Below are 19,071 nucleotides of genomic sequence, written 5' to 3' on the forward strand. Positions count from 1 at the left end.
GGATGGAACAGATGTGCAAAGGCCCCGAAGCAGGAAAAGCCTGGCATGTCTGAGGGAATGAGTGGAGTCATCATGGAACTGAGGGAAGGGTGAGGTGGGTTGTGGAAGGATCTCTTGGGAACTCAGGGACACATTAGAGGCCTTGCTCTTTATCCTAACGCAATGCGAAGCCAAAGAAAGGTTTTAAGCAAAGAGTGGTAGATCAAATTTGCATTTTCATACTACTTGGGCTTTATGAAGGAACAGACTGGAGAGAGGCAACATATAATAAGTAATTTGTTATTAATTATACTGTTACACATTTATAAGTATTTGGGAGAGGATCATGGTATCATGGCAGCAAACAACGGGGTCTTCACCTACTCTGGTGAAAGATGAGGAATGAGAGGTAAGCATGAGCCACATTCTGTACACCTTAAGGACTTTCAGACTTTATTCACAGGGCAAGTGGAAGGTGACCTTGGGCAAGTCACTGTCCTCTGAGCCTCAATGCCTTCATCTGAAACACAGAAATAGTATCTTCCTCAGTCTTTTTGTGGGACTCAACTAAGATAGTATCTGTAAAGAACCTTTATTTTTTTATTTATTTATTTTTTTTGAGACCAAGTCTCACTCTGTTGCCCAGGCTGGAGTGCAGTGGCACGATCTCAGCTCACCACAACCTCCGACTCCCAGATTCAAGGGATTCTCCTGCATCAGTCTCCCAAGTAGCTGGGACTACAGGCGCCCACCACCACACCCGGTTAATTTTTTGTATTTTTTGTAGAGATGGGGTTTCTCCATGTTGGGCAGGCTGGTCTTGAACTCCTGACCTCAGGTGATCTGCCTCCCAAAGTGCTGGGATTACAGGCATGAGTCACCACCCCCGGCCCTTTTTGAGACGGAGTCTAGCTCTGTCACCCAGGCCAGAGAGTAGTGGCATAATCTCGGCTCACTGCAACCTCCGCCTCTCAGGTTCAAGCAATTCTCCTGCCTCAGCCTCCCAAGTACTGGGATTACAGGCACACACCACCATGCCTGGCTAATTTCTGTATATTTAGTAGAGATGGGGTTTCACTGTGTTGACCAGACTTGTCTCGAACTCCTGACCTCATGATCCACCTGCCTTGGCTTCCCAAAGTACTGGGATCACAAGCATGAGCCACCACGCCCGGCCAACTACCTTTTATAGTAGCTGAAATAGTAGATATTAGGGTGAGCCGTATGATATTGCTGCAAATACTAAAGAAACAAAGAAACTGCTCTTACTATTTCCATCACTCCTCCTTCATCCTGGTAGGTAGCAGGTGATGTGATGAAAAGCATAAGCTTTGGGCTCAGAGTCTCTGGCTCAGAATTCCTAGAGATCTCACTGAACAGCTGTATGACCCAAACAAGCTACTGAAGGGCTCTATGATTTCCTTATTTGAAAAATGGATATAATGTTAGTATTTACCTCATGGTTGGTGTGAAGATTAAATGAGTGTATGTATGTGTGTACATACAGTTGACCCCTGAACAACATGAGTTTTACTACATGAGTCCACTTTTACATGTGAATTTTCTTTTGCCTCTGTCTCCCTGGCACAGCGTCACCAACCCCTCCTCTTCCTCCTCCTCCTCCTCCTCCTCAGCCTAATCAACCTGAAAACAATGAAGACGAAGACCTTTATGATGATCCACTTCCATTTAATGAAGAGTGTATATTTTTCTTTTTTCTCAATTAACATTTTATCTAGCTTACTTATTTTAAGAATACAATATATAATACATATAATATTAAAAATGTGTTAACTGTTTATGTTACAGGTAAGGCTAGTGGTCAACAGTAGCCTATTAATAGTGAAGTTTTGGGGGGGGTTCAGAACTTACATGCAGATTTTTTACTGCACAGGGAGTGGCACCCCCAACCCCTGTGTTGCTTAGAACTGGGCCTGGAATAGAAGCAACACTAAAAAAAAATTAGCTATTTCTATTCTTTCTTCATATTATATTGTTTTTCTTGAACAAAAAAACTATGTCTTACATACTTTTATATCATGGTTGCTCATTAAATACTTATTAAACTTGGGCCAGGAGCGGTGGCTCACACCTGTAATCCCAGCACTTTGGGAGGCCAACGTGGGCGGATCACAAGGTCAGGAGTTTGAGACCAGCCTGAACAATATGGTGAAACCCTGTCTCTACTAAAAATACAAAAATTAGCTGGGCATGGTGGTGTGCACCTGTAGTCCCAGCTATTCAGGAGGCTGAGGCAGGAGAATCGCTTGAACCAGGGAGTCGGAGGTTGCCGTGAGCTGAGATCGCACCACTGCACTCCAGCCTGGGCGACAGAGCGAGATTTTGTCTCAAAAAAAAAAAAAAAGTATTAAACTTAAGGGAGAAATCAGAAACAAGTAGACTTAAAAGAGCAATTCAGTGTATCTCAATCTTCAGGTCTGAAAGGAAAAAACCAGTTCCGAGGACTAAAAGACTTTTTAATCATCATACAGGTGTCATGAAGAGGCAGCGTGATACACCAGAAAGAACGAGGGTTCTGCAGTCAGAGGACCTGGGTTAGGCCTGCCTCTGCCACCATCACCTGTAACTGCTCCAAGTCTGTTTTCTCATCTTTGAGCAGGAATAAGAGTCCCCTTGCTGCCTGCTTCAGAGAGTTGTTGGGAGCATCAAATGAGATGTGTGTGACATGACTCTGGAAAGTGCTGTGCAAATGCCACTACTGACGGGTCACACTCTGACATCCCCAAGTGCCTTAATGGTGTTGCAGGTCAAAGAGTCCTGCTATGCTTATAAACACCAGAGGCATCAGAGGCCCAATAGCTCTTCTGTACCTACTGGGCCTTATACCAGGCCCTTGACTGGCCCACGTTTCTCAAGAGCCACTAGGATGAGACAGAAACAGTTCAGCTCTCCAGGCTCCCTCCTCACAGGTCTCCCTAAAACATTATTCTGACCTTGAACTCAAACATGCACACACACACACACACACACACACACACACACAAAATATGACTACCATGGTATAGCACACCTGACTATAAAGCAAGAAATTAGTTTTGTCTTTGGGCCAACCTGCTGCATGGCCTTGTCAAGTCACATGACCTGTCTTTTTTTTTAGAGACGGAGTCTAGCTCTGTCACCTAGGCCAGATTTTAGGGAGTCTCACTATGTTGCCCAGGCTGGTCTCAATCCTGCCTTAAGCAATTTTCCCAACTTCAGGCTCCCAGAGCTTTAGGATTATAGTAGGATTATAGGCATGAGCCACCGTGCCCGGCCAATTGTCTATGTCTTTATGCAGGGCTAAAGTGAAGAGACTGGACTAATCAGACTAAATTATATGCACGAAATTCTGTATATATATGAAGAATCTACATTTTTCTAGGAAGTGGTCTAAAGCTTCCATCTGACTATCAAAGAGGCCCATCAGCCAAAAGAAGTTAAAAATCTGGGACTGGAATGATCTCCAAGGTTCATTCAAGCATTATAACATTACAATTTTGTGACTTCTTGGCAGTGGCTACAGAATGTTATCTCTAATGTTATCCATTTGACACATGAAGAAATTGTGACTCAGACTCAATAACCAGCTCGAACTCACAGAATTCTGGTGTTGGGTTGGGGTTGGAACTCACAACTGTCTCATTCCAAAGCCCATGTTCTTCCCACTAATCCTATGCTGTGGGACAACATGGATTATTTTAAAATAAATTTAAATCTCAGTTTCATGCATCACTTCCCTTCCTTCCCAACCCACCTGGTACCCCAACTGTAACAATCCTTCAACCCCACCAGAACCTACTACTTCTCCATTGCTGTCCTCTCTCTCTTCATTATTCAGCCAACAATTCAAGGTTAATGTACATAATTATTTATCTGTATACACTTTCTGCTCCCTTGCCCTCCTACTTCATCTTCAAATGTGCTTGCAAAACCACCTCTGGTTAAATTCATCTCTTCTGTCTCACAACTATGCAGCTCAAAATGGCTGGAGAAAAAGACATAATCACACCAACTAATCTCACTTTCAATTCATGATCACAACCTTCAAGAGGGCTCTTCATGTCACTGGGGATCTCACTACACTGGGGAACTCCCGGGTCCACTCTCTGAGGCAGTGATTTTACACTTTTTCCTTTCTCTTCAACTCTCTGAAACCTCCCTTCCCCATTGTCACTCTCAGTTGATGTTGCTTCCTATTTCACTGAAGAAAAAAAAAAATGGAATTGAGAATTTCCATTAGATTCCTACTACCACACTGTCCCCATTTGCTGGCCTCTGCAGTTCCTACCATACCCCTACCTAAAGCAAACACCCTGTCTATGCCCTAGATCCCATCTCCTCTTGCCTACTCAACTCTGTTCCAGCAGTCCTCTCCCCTCTCCTATATCATCAACTTTTCTCAAATTCAGCATGTGTAAAACTGAATTTCTGATCTTCAACTATAAGTTTTCTCTACCTGCAGTCTTTTCCATCTCTGTCGGGGGGCAACTCCATCTTTTCAGTCCTCAGGTCAAAAACTTTGACTCCTTTTTCTTCACAGCCCATATCCAATCTGTCAGACAATCCAGTTGGCTCCACCCTCCCATTATATCCAGAGTCTGATCATTTCTCACCACCTCCTCTGCCCCTACAGAGGTCTGAGCCACCATCACCCCTTGTCTAGATGATGCTTCCTCACTCAGATGTCCCAACCCTCACCTCTTGCAGGTTGTTTCCAACTCAGCAACTAGAAGGATCCTTTTAAAATATAAATCAGATCAGATCCCTTCTCTGCTGAGGACCTTTCAGTAGTTCCATTTTGATTGAGAATCAAAATCTTTATGATGGCCAGCCTGATCTGACCACCCCATGTCTGTTACCACTTTATCCTCATCCTCTACAATTCCTGATTCTCTTTGATCCAGCTCCTAGTAGGCACACCCACACGTAAGGGCCTTTGCAATGGCTCTTCCTCTGCAAGGAGCTCTCGTCCCCCAGATGCCCACTGGCACAATCTCATTGCCTCCTGACTTCAAACTCTTTGCTCACCTGTCCTCATCTCAATGAGCCCACCTTCACTAGTCTAATTCAATACTGCACCCAACCCCCTGCCCTGCCCAGCACTCTCAATCCCCCTCACACTGCTCTACTTTTTCTTCTTCCATAACAGTTATCATCTTCCAGCATACTGCTTAATTTACCTTTTTACTATGTTTACTGTATGTCTTCCCTCATACTCTCTTCCTCCCTCACTTCTCACCACCACCCCATAAAACAGAAGCCCCATAAGGGGAGGGACCACCGTTTTTTTCTCTGAAGTATCTCAAGCATCTTGAACAGCACCTGGAATATAGATCGCCTCAATAAATACTTGGTAGATTGAATGACTGAATTGAAGTCTAAGCAACTTCACTATCTTCTGAACTTGCAAGTTGTACTCTAGCTTATTAGAAATAATTAAAAAGTGACTAAGGAGAAAAATGAACAATGATGAGGCCATCATAGAGAATGGAAACCCAGAGCAGCCTTTTACCATCCTTCGCATATGCCACACAGTACACAGTGTCTTTGTGTCCCTTGAGGGGCTGAAGTAAGGTGCCATCAGAGGTGTCATAAACCTGGCAAAAGAGACAAATACAGATTATCTATGTGATATCTATTAGTCAGAATTCCTGCAGGGTTGCTACTGCTATTTTTGTTTTTATAACAATACACGTGTCAATATTCTAAATTTGTATCCAATAAAAACTATACGGTGAAACCAAAAACAACGTGACTTAAAATTGGGTAACCAAGAAGTAAAGGTCCCAGGTCTATGTACTACTACGTGACCAGGAATATACCACTAATCCTTAAGAACCAAAGGTTCAATTATTCACTCCATGGAAATGCTTTACACTCATCCTTACCTGAATTCAGATACATGACTAATCAAGGCAGGCTCTTCTAAATAGAACTAGCCCCTAAAAAGAGCCAGCTATAACATGATTAAATTTCAGTGCCAGTTCTGCACTAAATCAGCATAATAGAGAGATGTTTCATATTTGCTACCAAGAGTTTGAAAGTCACACAACTCTGGGTTTTCAAGTAGGAGGGAATGTTATAAAACCCAACTGTAGGCCAGGCATGGTAGCTCACGCCTGTAAACTCAACACTTTGGGAGGCTGAAGCGGGAGAATTGCTTGAAACCAGGAGTTCAGGACCAGCTTGGGCAACAAAGTGAAACCCCATCTCTACCCAAAAAAAAAAAAATTATTTTAATTTAAAAATTACGTGGGCGAGGTGGTGTGTGTCTACAGTCCTAGCTACTCAGGAGGCTGAGGTGGGAAAATCCCTTAAGCCCAGGAGTTTGAGGCTACAGTGATCTATGATTGCACTACTGCACACCAGCTTGGGCAACAGAGCACGACCCTGTCTCTAAGAAATAAAATACAATAAAATCCAGGTGTAATATGGATTTAGGTATTTGATAGCCATGTGACATCTATTACTACGTGGAGAGTTAAAAACACACCATCTGAGAAATCAAGGGGAAACTTTCTGAAATGGTTATAGTGTTGGAAAAGATAACCTATGTAGAAAAACTAAAATGGCTTGGATTGTTTACACTGGAGAGAAGTCTGCAGAACAATTCAACCATGTTTTAAGATTATGTAGTTAACCATACAAAGAATGGAGATTAATCAGTCTGCGTATCTAGAGACAACAGAGAAAAGGAAGTAGACTTAAGACAGAAAGAGAGATCATACAAAGGTTTTTTGGTCAAACATAAGGGGTTCTCTGAAAATTACTTTTATATACCTGGATAGGTTCCAGAGAGAGCATATGTTCTTTAAAAATATGAAAAATAGGCCGGGCGCGGTGGCTCAAGCCTGTAATCCCAGCACTTTGGGAGGCCGAGACGGGCGGATCACGAGGTCAGGAGTTCGAGACCATCCTGGCTAACACGGTGAAACCCCGTCTCTACTAAAAAATACAAAAAACTAGCCGGGCGAGGTGGTGGGCGCCTGTAGTCCCGGCTACTCGGGAGGCTGAGGCAGGAGAATGGCGTAAAAACCCGGGAGGCGGAGCTTGCAGTGAGCTGAGATCCGGCCACTGCACTCCACCCTGGGCGACATAGCGAGACTCCGTCTCAAAAAAATAAATAAATAAATAAAAATATGAAAAATAGGACAATATCCATATGGAATTGTTTAGGTAGGCCAATGCCTAAAAGTTGGGGTCTGACTTTTCATGGACAGAGCACCTTCAGTCCTGTTGCTTGAATTTTTCTGGGGAACAAAATGTAAACTGACACCAGTCCAGTTTTAAAGGCATTGTGATTGTTTTCAACTCTTTCATGGGTGTCTCAAAGTAAAAAGGGAAAGATTAATGACCCCAAAGGAGGTATTGTTCACAGGTTTTTATCTGATAGTTTACTTGCCTGTTTTAAATAGCCCATTTCCATCCCTATTAAAAAGTAATAAGGAAGGTTTTTCCACCCTTGCCTTTTTAATCTCAAAAAAAAAAAGGGTCAAATTTCAGAGTACTCACAAGAGGGAGGTTGGGGAAGTACTTTAAGAGGAAACTAAAACAAAATCCTACCAGTAATCTGTTGCCGGCAGCCAGAATCAGTTGAGTTCCATCAGGCTTAAATGCGATGTCATTTATACTGAACAGAAAACAAGGCGAAAAGACAATTAGGAATCAAAATTATGAAGTCTGCTAATGGCCAGGAAAGTAAACTTTATTTCCATTAAGAAACACTGTGTGTGTACTGAGGAGAAAAAGAATGATTAAGAATTGCATTTGTTGCAAATTCCATTCAACCACCATACCACAACAGCCCATTCAATCATGATCCACTCAGTAGTTAGCTCTTTGTCCTGACTTCCTCTTATCCAGAAACCAGACACAAGAAATTATTCAAAGGGTCGACTGTTCAGGGTATTAACTCTTCTAATAATACCATAAAGGCCAGACCACATGAGAGAATGTGTTGTAGCAGGACGGGCGGCAGACAAAACTCCTCAGACACCGAGTTAAAGAAGGAAAGGGTTTATTCAGCCAGGGACATCGGCAAGACTCCTGTCTCAAGAGCCAAGCTCCCCGAGTGGGCAATTCCTGTCCCTTTTAAGGGCTCACAAGTCTAAAGGGGTTCGTGTGAGAGGGTCATGATTGATTGAGCAAGCAGGGGGTACATGACTGGGGGCTGCATGCACCGGTAATTAGATTGGAACAAAACAAGATAGGGATTTTCACAGTGCATTTCTATACAATGTCTGTAATCTACAGATAACACAACCAATTAGGTCAGGGGTCGATCTTTAACTACCAGGCCCAGGGTGTGGCATCAGGCTGTCTGCCTGTGGATTTCATTTCTGCCTTTTAGTTTTTACTTCTTCTTTCTTTAGAGGCAGAAATTGGGCATAAGATGATATGAGGTTGGCCGGGCGCGGTGGCTCAAGCCTGTAATCCCAGCACTTTGGGAGGCCGAGACGGGCGGATCACGAGGTCAGGAGATCGAGACCATCCTGGCTAACACGGTAAAACCCCGTCTCTACTAAAAAATACAAAAAACTAGCCGGGCGAGGTGGCGGGCGCCTGTAGTCCCAGCTACTCGGGAGGCTGAGGCAGGAGAATAGTCTAAACCCGGGAGGCGGAGCTTGCAGTGTGCTGAGATCCGGCCACTGCACCCCAGCCTGGGCGACAGAGCAAGACTCTGTCTCAAAAAAAAAAAAAAAAAAAAAAAAGATGATATGAGGGGTGGTCTCCTCCCTTATTCCCCGCTTTTGAGACTCCCACTCATTTTATTAGTGGGAGTTCTCACTTTCATTTTCACTACCCATGTCTTCTTGCAAGACAGATCGATAGTGATTCATATAGTACACTTGTGCTGAAGCATTTTGGTGAACTAAGGTAGCGATGAAGCTTTTTATCGTTTGAAGAAGTACACGTGGCAAACAAGGGAGCAGTAAGTAGGTTCCTATTACTATTATAACTCTTATTATAAGAGTTTTAAATTTTCCCAGTGCTGGGAACCATTTTCCAAACATGGTCCCAGGATCAAATCCATGCCACACTTGCACGGGCACATGTGCCAGTTTTGTCATATCTCTAACTATGTCTTCGACTACTTGCCCTTGATTATCTATGTGTAGGCAGCGATTAGTAAGGTTAAATTTCCTACAGACCTCTCCTTCAGCTGCTAGCAAGTAGTCAAGAGCTAATCTATTTTGATAGATAGCATTTCTCATCTGAGTTTCTTGCTTGGCCAGAACAGTCAAGGATCTGCTAGTTTTATTAGTGATTATTTTTAAGACAGCTTGTAACCATATGATTTGGTTAATTATGTAAATGGGGGTCTGGTATCCCCACAAGCCGTCTTGTGCCTAAGTAGCAGGCCTATATTGTATGATTCTCTCAGGGGGCCATTTATCATTTTTTCAATTTCTTATAGCTATACTTCTCTTTTCGCAGGAAGCACAGACAGGGAAGCCCGGGAGTTCGCCTGTTTTTAAGGGCAGTTGGAAGAAAGATGGTTTAATAGTGCCAATAACACAACTACCTGCCCACTGATCAGGTAATCTGGCATAAGTTCTATGCCCACATATCCAGTATAATCCAGTGGGGGCTGTCCAGTCCCAGTGGGACTCCAGGTGGGTCCACACGGTTTGCAACTTTGGGAATTTAGTAAATGGATTTCTCTCTGTGTGATTTGAACTCCAATAAGTGACTGTTTTTGTGGTACTATTGTACAGTTTCTGTCTCAGACAACTAAGTCATCTTACTGGGTGAGTGAATTCTTTTCCTTCTCTAGCTGTGCAATGTTGTCCAATAATTGAGGTTTTTAGGACCTAGAAATTATCAGGGTGATTCTTTTGAGCCAGGAATTTATAAGGAACTGGGTCTGTAGGTACTAATTCTCAGGCTTCCTATGGCCATTGATCTCTTATTACAGTTCCTCCACATACATAACATGAAGTGACACTGAGAGACTGTGCTACATGCTTGGCTAATTGCAAAAACAAATTTCTTGTTTTTCCTGGAATTTCTGGTACTGGCACTTTTAGTTTATCATAGAAGGTTTGAAATACTGGCTCAGGAGAGTGTTTATAAACTTTTCCTCAAACCATGATATTTACTTAAAAATCTAGTCTAGATCCATCAATTGTTAGGGTTCCATGTTCCCCTTTTTTTCCAGTAAGGATCAACACGATTGGTTATTACTAGTTCTAAGGGGTTACATTGTCCCTTAGTACAGGAAGGGTCATTTTTTCCTTTCTGAAGGTGGACTGGATCCTTCTCATTTTTTTTTTTTAATCCAGGTAGCCTAAATGACACAAGACCAGTATTTACATTTATTTTTCCACACAGTCCTAATTTATGACAGATGTACTTATTTTCTGCCATATAGCCCCTTTTCTAATTAAGAGAACTATACCTTATTCCTAACTTATTACTATTAATGACAGCACAGGCATCAAATTTTAAGGTGACTCGTTTAGGCACCCTTTTTTTTTTCTATTTTGGCTAACACTTTACTCGTATTGTTTATGAGCCCCTAACAGTCTTCTGTTCTTAATCTTATTTTAAAAACTGTGGTCATGGGAGGCTCAGATGGGTCATAACACACATCAGGTTGGTCATTTCCTGGGCTACATACCTTGTATAGTATAACATTATACAAACAAGTTCTTTTTAGAGTTCCAGTACACTTATAATAACCATAAAATAATAGGACCGTAGCAATCTTTTGTCCTATCTCAGTGACTTGATGTATACACTGGGAACAGCTCTCAGTCTGAGGAAGGTCAGTTGAAGTCCTTACTGTACAAGTCCAAATTTTAAGGAAAATGAGTCCTGTGAAGACTTTCCTCATGCTTCAGCCGTGAGTGGACCAGTCAGCTTCCAGGTGTGACTGGAGCAGGGCTTGTCGAGTTCTTCAGAGTCACTTTGCAGGGGCTGGCAAAGCTGCTCCCATCCACGTATTGCTCACAGTCTACTGATGTTTAAGGATGGTCTCAGAGGTTATGCCTGCTAGAATAAACCGAGTCTGACACCTCTACACAGTTATGTTCAATTGGGCTCTTTGATACCGAGAGCAAGGTTGTGGTGGGGTTTAGGATGTTACAAACTTCAATGCTTATGTGGGGATTTTCACATAGCAAGCTTTGGTACTTGGTTAATCTAGCATTTGTTAACCAATGATGTCCTTTGGTATTTATTGAAGTTACCACAGCGTGGAGGGCCTTTATATTCAGGTTTTGTCTAAGGGTTAGTTTATCTGCTTCTTGTGCTAACAGGGCCATTGTTGCTAGGGCCATTAGACCTGGGGACCAGTCTTTGGAAACTCTGTCTAGTTGTTTTGAGAGATAGGCCACTGGCCTTGGCCAGGGCCCCACAGTCCGGCTTAAAACGCCAAACAAAACTCTACATTCTCTGTGTCAGAAAGATTAAAAAATGGCAGTTTTGTCAGGTCAGGTAGCCTCAGGGCTGGGGCTGACATGAGTTTTTCCTTTAACTCATGAAAACCTTGTTGCTGTTGGTTGTAATAGATGTAGTTTACCTAATCTACATTTTTATTAACTGTCACCTACCAAAATATTGACTTAAATCCTGCAGCTATTTGATTTCCAGCTTTAACTTGATCTGGTATTCCTCGTGGGACTCCAGTTGCATCTAAATAGACATGAGGGTCGAAAGATCCATAAGTGGCTTCTCTCGCTTTTATGACGTCTTATTTTTTTTCCTTCTGGTTGATGAAATGCCAGGGTGAAAGGGATAGCCAATTGGACTAAAGTACAAGTGCCACTCCAGTTATTCGGCAGAGTGCCCAGTAAATGTCCACCACAATACCACCACACATCCACTCAAGGATGAACAAGGGCTGACTGATTGATAAGCTCTTGAAAATTCTTAAGCTCATCACATCCTTTCAGGTCTCTAAGGAATGCTAAGTTTCTTCCCTGTCGTGAGAGACACGAAGTGAACTTAGTGTTGGGAGACGGAAGCTGGATGGCCCTCAGGGGCTGAACCGCAGGGTGCCAGACTTTGGCATATAGCAGAGAGAGAGTCTGGCATGACTTATTACTCCAGGCTGTAGAATCCTAGAAAAGAGCTACCATGCAGCCTACGCCTGGTCAACTGGAGGACCACCTTAGTTCCATGGAAGGGGGACAGTCTGGGCCTCTGGCCTGCCATGTGCACAAGCATAACAATTGCTTTTTTTTTTTTTAACGTGCAGATGGAATATTTGATACATTTTAACCAGGCATTTGTATCTTGGTATCCTGTCTTAATTGCTAAAGTTTGTTTTAAGTCTTTAACGTCTATGATCCTCTACTAAAATGAATGTATGGTTTTAGGGAAATTACAAAAAGCAGTTCGGGCAGTCCATCCTTGCTCTTTAGTGGCCCAGAGAATGTTGGACCAACTATGGCATGAAAGCTGTACACTGGGGGGCAACATTCCTGGTTGGCACTGGGGTCTTTATTGAAATCTCCCCGGATTAAATGGTCCTAGTTTACTACTGCCTAGTCTGAGGAGAGTCAGGAGGGACAGAAGTAATTTTCTAAAGTAGAAAGCTGTCTTTGACTTGGCAAGTCCTCACAGGATATAACAAGGCAAACATTAAATGCAACAGTTTGAGATGAAATTGACTTGGTTATGTTAATAACCAGATGGTCAGCAATAGAATGAGGAAAGAAGAAAGAGTAATAGAATAGATGAAAAGAGTTAAATTTTTCTTAGCTTCAGTTTGGTAGGGTTTTCCCCTGGGACGATGGCCCATGACTCTGGAGGGGGTGGCGCTTTCTTGACTCGGGTGTGATGAGTCCATCCTTTTTTTTTTTTTTTTTTTGCTGTACAAATAGCGGTCTTGGTGGTTAGTAGCGTCCTTCTCAGGTTGGCTCGAGTTTTTCTTCTTTCCACCCCTTGATGAGAATGTGATCTTCAGGCTGGTGCTTGTTTACTGGAAATTCTAGGGGTGGTACATGTGCTAAAAGACTTTTAGTTTTTTTTGTTTTTGTTTTTTTTCTGAGAAAGGAAAGTGGAAGATAAACCAAGTATATCATTTTTAAGAAATTGATCTTTTGTTTTAAATGTGGGGACTTTGGCAGTGAACTTTATAGTCCTTAGTGCCTTTTTACTGAGAAATTTCCTTTAGCACATATTTTTATTAGTTTTTAAACCAAAGAAAGCCAAATACCATTTTACATTTAACAATGCTTCTCATATGATTTTTATACCAGGTAAGCTAAATTTTATCTTTACATTAGTGTGTTATTAATGTTAAAGCTAATTTTAATAAAACCTTGTAGACATATTTATCTAATTTTTAATGTTTGACCATAAGGTAAGATTTTATAGACTCTTTTTAACCTTTTATAATTTTTGCTAAAGAGCAGGTTGGTGCTTTAAGAAAAACCTGTTATGCTTTTACTTTAATGTCCAGTTCACAGAAAAACTGGATGATACTTCTTTAACTTTAGCTAATATGTTTACACACAGAATTTTCTTTACAATTCACGTTTTAAAACTTGCTTAAACCTTCAAAACAATATTTTTTTAAACTTTTTAATGTAGGTAAAAATGTACATTCTTATGCCTCCTTATAATCCTTTTACCAAAGGTATATTTTACTTTTCTTATACACCTTGCGCATAAACTGTTTTTTTGTCTTTTTTCAATAGTTTTACATTCAGAAAGCCTAGTTACTTTTAAATTATACAACACTTTTTGCATAAATTCTTCTTTTAACACACATTTTTCTCTTTTACGACTTTCGCAATTCTTCGACATGCCTCAACTTTCTGACTTATTACAAATATTTCTTTCTTTAAACAACCAGTTAATTTATTTCAGGATAAGAATTTACCATATAATACTCTTTTTATATAAATTCCGCCCCCCCCCTTTTTTTTTCCTTAGGATACTTCTGAACTGGTGAGTTGTGCTCACAATGAGGTGTCCTCTAAAAGTTATTTATTTTTTTTACTTTTGTTGTTGTTGTTGTTAGCAAAGCAGTTGCCGCTGCAGATTGAAAGCATTTGGGCCATCCGTGGGTTACTGGGTTAAGGATTTTTGATAGGAAGGCCTCAGTGCTTTCGGGATACGCCCTTGTTTACACTGGCAACAAAGTGGTATTGGAGTGCTATAGGGTTATGGAGAATACCTTCAATTATCAATTACAGGTTTTAAATTTACCTTGGCTTTTAAAGGAATAGGGTACACTTTTTTTTTAACTACTTGTATATCTCTCTCTTTCTCTCTTTGACTTTGTCTCTCTTTGACTTTCCTTTTGCCTCTGTCTCCTCTCTCTCTCTGCCTCTCTCTTTCTTTCTCTCTCTCTCTCTCCTTGACTCCCTCTTTGTCTGTCTCTTCCTCTCTGTTTCTTCCTCTCTCTCTTTGCCTCTTGTCATCTCTGTATCTTTCCTTTCTCTCTCTCTCTGCTGGTCTTTCCTTGCCTCTGCCAGCCGTTTATGCTGCTGTTCTCTCAACCACTGTGTGTTGGAGGCAAGGAGGTTAAAACCAGCTGGTCTGGGTTCTCTGGCTTACAGGTTACAGGTTACCTTGTGCCATACCTTTGAAACAGGGGACCTGTCCAGGCTTCCTTCTAATGGCCAACCTATCTCTAATGCTGGCCAGTCTATCTTACACAAAGTTTTAAATTTTCCTGGTGTCATGATACTCCATAGTCTCCCTTAAATCCTTTTTTTGAAAATTTTCAACATAGTTCCTAGTAGAGTGGGCTTATCTGTGCCTGACTTATGCTGCTTCAAGACAAAACACCATGCTCACACCACATACACACCACAAAACAAAGAACGGATAAAAAGGGCACACACACTTTTTTGCAGTTTGCACCAAACCAAAATCAAAACCAAAATCAGAGTATCCAGAAATCTAAGCCAGGTCAAAACCAAAACCAAAGCATCAAGCAATCCAAGTCAAGTCAAAAACAAAAACCAAAGTGCCAGTACAGGCACACCGTGGGTAATCAGGCCACGCTTCCACTCAAATGGAGTAGGCAAGTTCCCAAGACCAATCCTGTCAAGCAATTCAAACCAAGTCAAAACCAAAACCAAAGTGCCGATAAAGGCACGCCGTGGGTGATCAGGCCACGCTTCCACTCAAACGGAGTGGGCAAGTTTCAAACACTAGTCTTACCAAGTTTTAGATGTCCAGACTCCAAGGGCCCATTCCTTCCCAGTGTTCAGCCACTGCGTTGATCCTCCACGGGGGCCTGCCACACACTGCTCTGGCGAGGTGTCCCACCAGGGGAAATGCAGGATCCGCGTCGCTCGGGCTGGTCGGAGTCCCCCGCAGGGATGTTCCACAGGGCAGGCTTAAGCCGCCCAAGGAGCTACCTCGACCATCCGCCAATCACCTAGCTTCCCAGTCAGGGAACCAAGAAATATAGCAGGACAGGCAGCAGACAAAACTCCTCAGACAACGAGTTAAAGAAGGAAGGGGTTTATTCGGCCGGGGGCATCAGTAAGACTTCTGTCTCAAGAGCCAAATTCCCCGAGTGGGCAATTCCTGTCCCTTTTAAGGGCTCACAACTTTAAGGGTGTGTGTGTGAGAGGGTCATGATTGGTTGAGTAAGCAGGGGGTACGGGGGTACGTGACTGGGGGCTGCATGCACCGGTAATTAGATCGGAACAAAACAAGATAGGGATTTTCACAATACATTTCTATACAATGTCTGTAATCTACAGATAACATAACCGATTAGGTCAAGGGTTGATCTTTAACTACCAGGCCCAGGGTGCGGCACCAGGCTGTCTGCCTGTGGATTTCATTTCTGCCTTTTAGTTTTTACTTCTTCTTTCTTTGGAGGCAGAAATTGGGCATAAGATGATATGAGGGGTGGTCTCCTCCCTTAGAGTGAGGGCCAATAAATCCACAGATACTTACTGAGTCCCTCTTAGGTGCCAGGCACCAACAGATATGAACTGATCATAATCCCTCCCTCCCCTCAGGGAAATTACTATCCAGTGAGAAGGTGTGAATCAGACACTTTCACAAAGAACTACCATATGTCATCAATTCTAAGGGATACATTTTTTTTTTCACATTTTCCTGAAAGGAATGAGGCACATCCCCCATATATCTCCCAACTCCCTGAGCCCAGCACGAGCCCAGCACAAACACATCCCCCATATATCTTCCAACTCCCTGAGCCCAGCACTAACACATTCCTCCATATTTCTTTCAAACTTCAGAAAAAAACACCACCTGGGAAATCTCCGATAAGGACGCAGCGGGAACCAATAAAAAATGCTAAATGTATAATATTAACCAATTGTAATGCTGTAACCGAGAGAATTACCTTGTTCCCCTGTAACTTTACATATCCTGTTTACATCGGGCTATAAAAAGCAAGCACTCGCATTGTTCGGGGCCCTCTTGTATGCTGTAGAATGGAGGGACCAAGTTCGAAGTTGCAGTAAAGATCCTTGCCGCTTAGCTTTGACTCTGGACTCTGGTGGTCTTCTTTGGGGAACAAACGGTCTGGGCATAACATCTGGGGGCTCGCCCGGGATTCCCCAAGCCCACCAGACCCCTGGTCAACGGATCTACCAAGATCGATCTGCTGATAGGTGAGCCGGCTCATCTCTGTTTGTCTGTCTTTTGTCTGTCTGTGTCTGTTCTGAACCTGTATCTGTGACTCGCGAGGTCTGAAACTGAGGCTGACGCAGTCCTGGCGGACGCGCTATAGGACGGTCAGCGGAGACCGGTGGGAGACGTCCCCTGGCTCTCGTCTGATTTAGATTTCGATCTGAGCTGCCGGAGCGCGTTAGCGATCTGAGCAGCAGCTGATTCTGACCCGGGCTGCCGGGGCGCGCTCGCGATCTGAGCTGCCGGAGCGCGTTTGCGATCTGAGCAGCAGCTGATTCTGAGCCGGGCTGCCGGGGCGCGCTCACGATCTGAGCTGCTGGAGCGCGTTTGCGATCTGAGCAGCTGATTCTGACCCGGGCTGCCGGAGTGCGCTTGCGACTAGATATCATTAATAAGTCAGATTTCCTTTACAGGGATTCTAACCCACATTCCTTTACAGGAAGAGACTAAAAATTATTACAGGATGGGTAATATCCAGAGCACTCCTCTATCTCTCCTTACAAGTAATTTCAAGGAAGTAAGAGCGAGGGGCCAGGATCTTAGTATAGAGATCAGGAAGGGAAAGCTAATTACTCTGTGCCGCTCCGAATGGCCTGCCTTTGATGTGGGGTGGCCACCCGAAGGGACGTTCCGACTTGCTGTCATCACTAGGGTAAAGTCCAAGATTTTCCTACCTGGGCATGTGGGCCACTTAGATCAAATCCCATATATCCTCATATGGCAGGACCTTGTTGAGAACCCGCCTCCTTGGCTGTCCCCTTTCCAATTAGCCCCTGAACTAAGGCACTGGTTGCTCGACCACTAAAATCCAAGCAACCAACTGCACTCCCCCATCCTGTTCTACCTGATAGCGGGGACCCACTGTTCACAGAACCCCCTCCGTACCCCTCTGGGCCCTAGGCCCCAGCCTCCCGGGCTGAGCCGAGGGAGGGAGCAGGCGGACGGGAGGCACACGGGCCCGCTGAAAGGGAAAGTAACTTTGAAGGGCCGGCGGGGCGGACGCGAAGGCGCACTTCGCGGGCTAGCCCCCCCAGCCGCCTGACTCCACAGTGGCTCTACCCCTTCGGGAAATAGGACCCCCAGATGAAACGGGAATCCCCAGGCTCCAGTACTGGCCATTCTCTACCAGCGATCTGTATAACTGGAAGACCCAGAGTGCTCGGTTTTCAGACAACCCCAAAGATTTAATGGCTTTACTGGATAGTGTCATGTTCACCCACCAGCCCACTTGGGATGATTGTCAGCAGCTCCTCCGAATCTTGTTCACAACGGAAGAGCGAGAGAGAATACAGGTAGAAGCTAGAAAGCTGGTCCCGGGGGACGACGGTCAACCGACTGCCAACCCCGACCTCATAAATGCGACTTTTCCTCTGACCAGGCCGGCGTGGGACTACAACATGGCAGAAGGTAGGGGACGGCTACGCCTTTATTGCCAGACTCTAATGGCGGGTCTCCGGGCAGCTGCTCGCAAGCCCACTAATTTGGCTAAAGTATACTCTGTTCTGTAGGGAAAGACAGAGAGCCCAGCTACCTACTTAGAAAGATTAATGGAAGCTTTTAGACAGTACACCCCCATAGACCCAGAGGCTCCAGGAAGTCAGGCAGCTGTTGTAATGTCTTTCGTAAATCAGGCAGCCCCAGACATTAAAAGGAAACTCCAGAAATTAGAAGACTTAGAGGGAAAGCGGATTCAGGACCTCCTTCAGATAGCCCAGCGGGTTTATAATAACAGAGCTACTCCAGAGGAAAAGCAAATAAAGGCCACTGAAAAAATGACCAAGGTCCTGGCAGCAGTAGTACAGAAAGAGCATCTACAGCCAGAGAACACCCAACCTAGGCAGCCCCCCAGGCATGATAATCTGAGCAAAGACCAATGTGCCTACTGTAAGGAGGCTGGCCACTGGGTAAAAGACTGCCCCAAAAAGAAACAACGAGGACAGGGACCCCCTAGGTCTACACCCGTACTAGTCACTCAAGACGAGGACTAGGGAAGACGGGGTTTGGACCCCCTCCCCGAACCTAGGGTAACTTTACAAGTGGAGGGGTCCCCAGTCCAGTTCTTGGTCGATACAGGAGCACAGCACTCAGTCCTAGTTAAAACTAATGGAAAATTATCCTCCAAGTCCTCGTGGGTACAAGGGGCCACAGGAGTTAAGAAATACCCATGGACAACACAAAGAACAGTAAATCTCGGAGCCAGGAATGTAACCCATTCTTTCCTGGTCATCCCTGAGAGCCCCTGTCCCCTATTAGGGAGAGACCTGCTAACTAAAATGGGAGCACAGATCCATTTCCTCCCTGAGGGGCCCGTCGTGACCAACTCCCACAATCGGCCCGTGTCCGTCCTGACTATAACCCTAGAAGATGAGTACCGGCTCCACCAGGAGCGAGCGGCCCCTGACCAGGACACAGCAACCTGGCTCCAGCAATATCCAGAAGCTTGGGCGGAAACGGGGGGCTTAGGACTAGCAAAGCACCGTCCTGCCTTGTTTGTTGAACTTAAGCCTG

At 44.0% G+C, this 19,071-nt stretch overlaps 1 protein-coding gene across 9 annotated transcripts in view; it reads right to left on the reverse strand.

Moving 5' to 3' along the window:
* The window catches only part of IFT122 (intraflagellar transport 122), a 97,479-nt gene that overhangs the window by 63,595 nt on the left and 14,813 nt on the right, over positions 1-19,071 (reverse strand). For 5 of the 9 annotated variants that reach the window (XM_050781584.1, XM_050781589.1, XM_050781588.1 and 2 more), the window contains exons 2-3: positions 7,543-7,609; positions 5,492-5,576 (exon numbers count right to left, since the gene is read on the reverse strand). The exons of 1 other annotated variant lie outside the window; for it this stretch is intronic. In XM_050781584.1, coding sequence (XP_050637541.1) covers positions 5,492-5,576; positions 7,543-7,609 — 152 coding nt within the window. 3 more of the 9 variants (XM_050781591.1, XM_050781592.1, XM_050781593.1) reach the window with 3 other exon arrangements.

Source organism: Macaca thibetana, chromosome 2, assembly GCF_024542745.1.
Source record: "Macaca thibetana thibetana isolate TM-01 chromosome 2, ASM2454274v1, whole genome shotgun sequence".
In the NCBI taxonomy this organism is placed as follows: Eukaryota; Metazoa; Chordata; class Mammalia; order Primates; family Cercopithecidae; genus Macaca; species Macaca thibetana.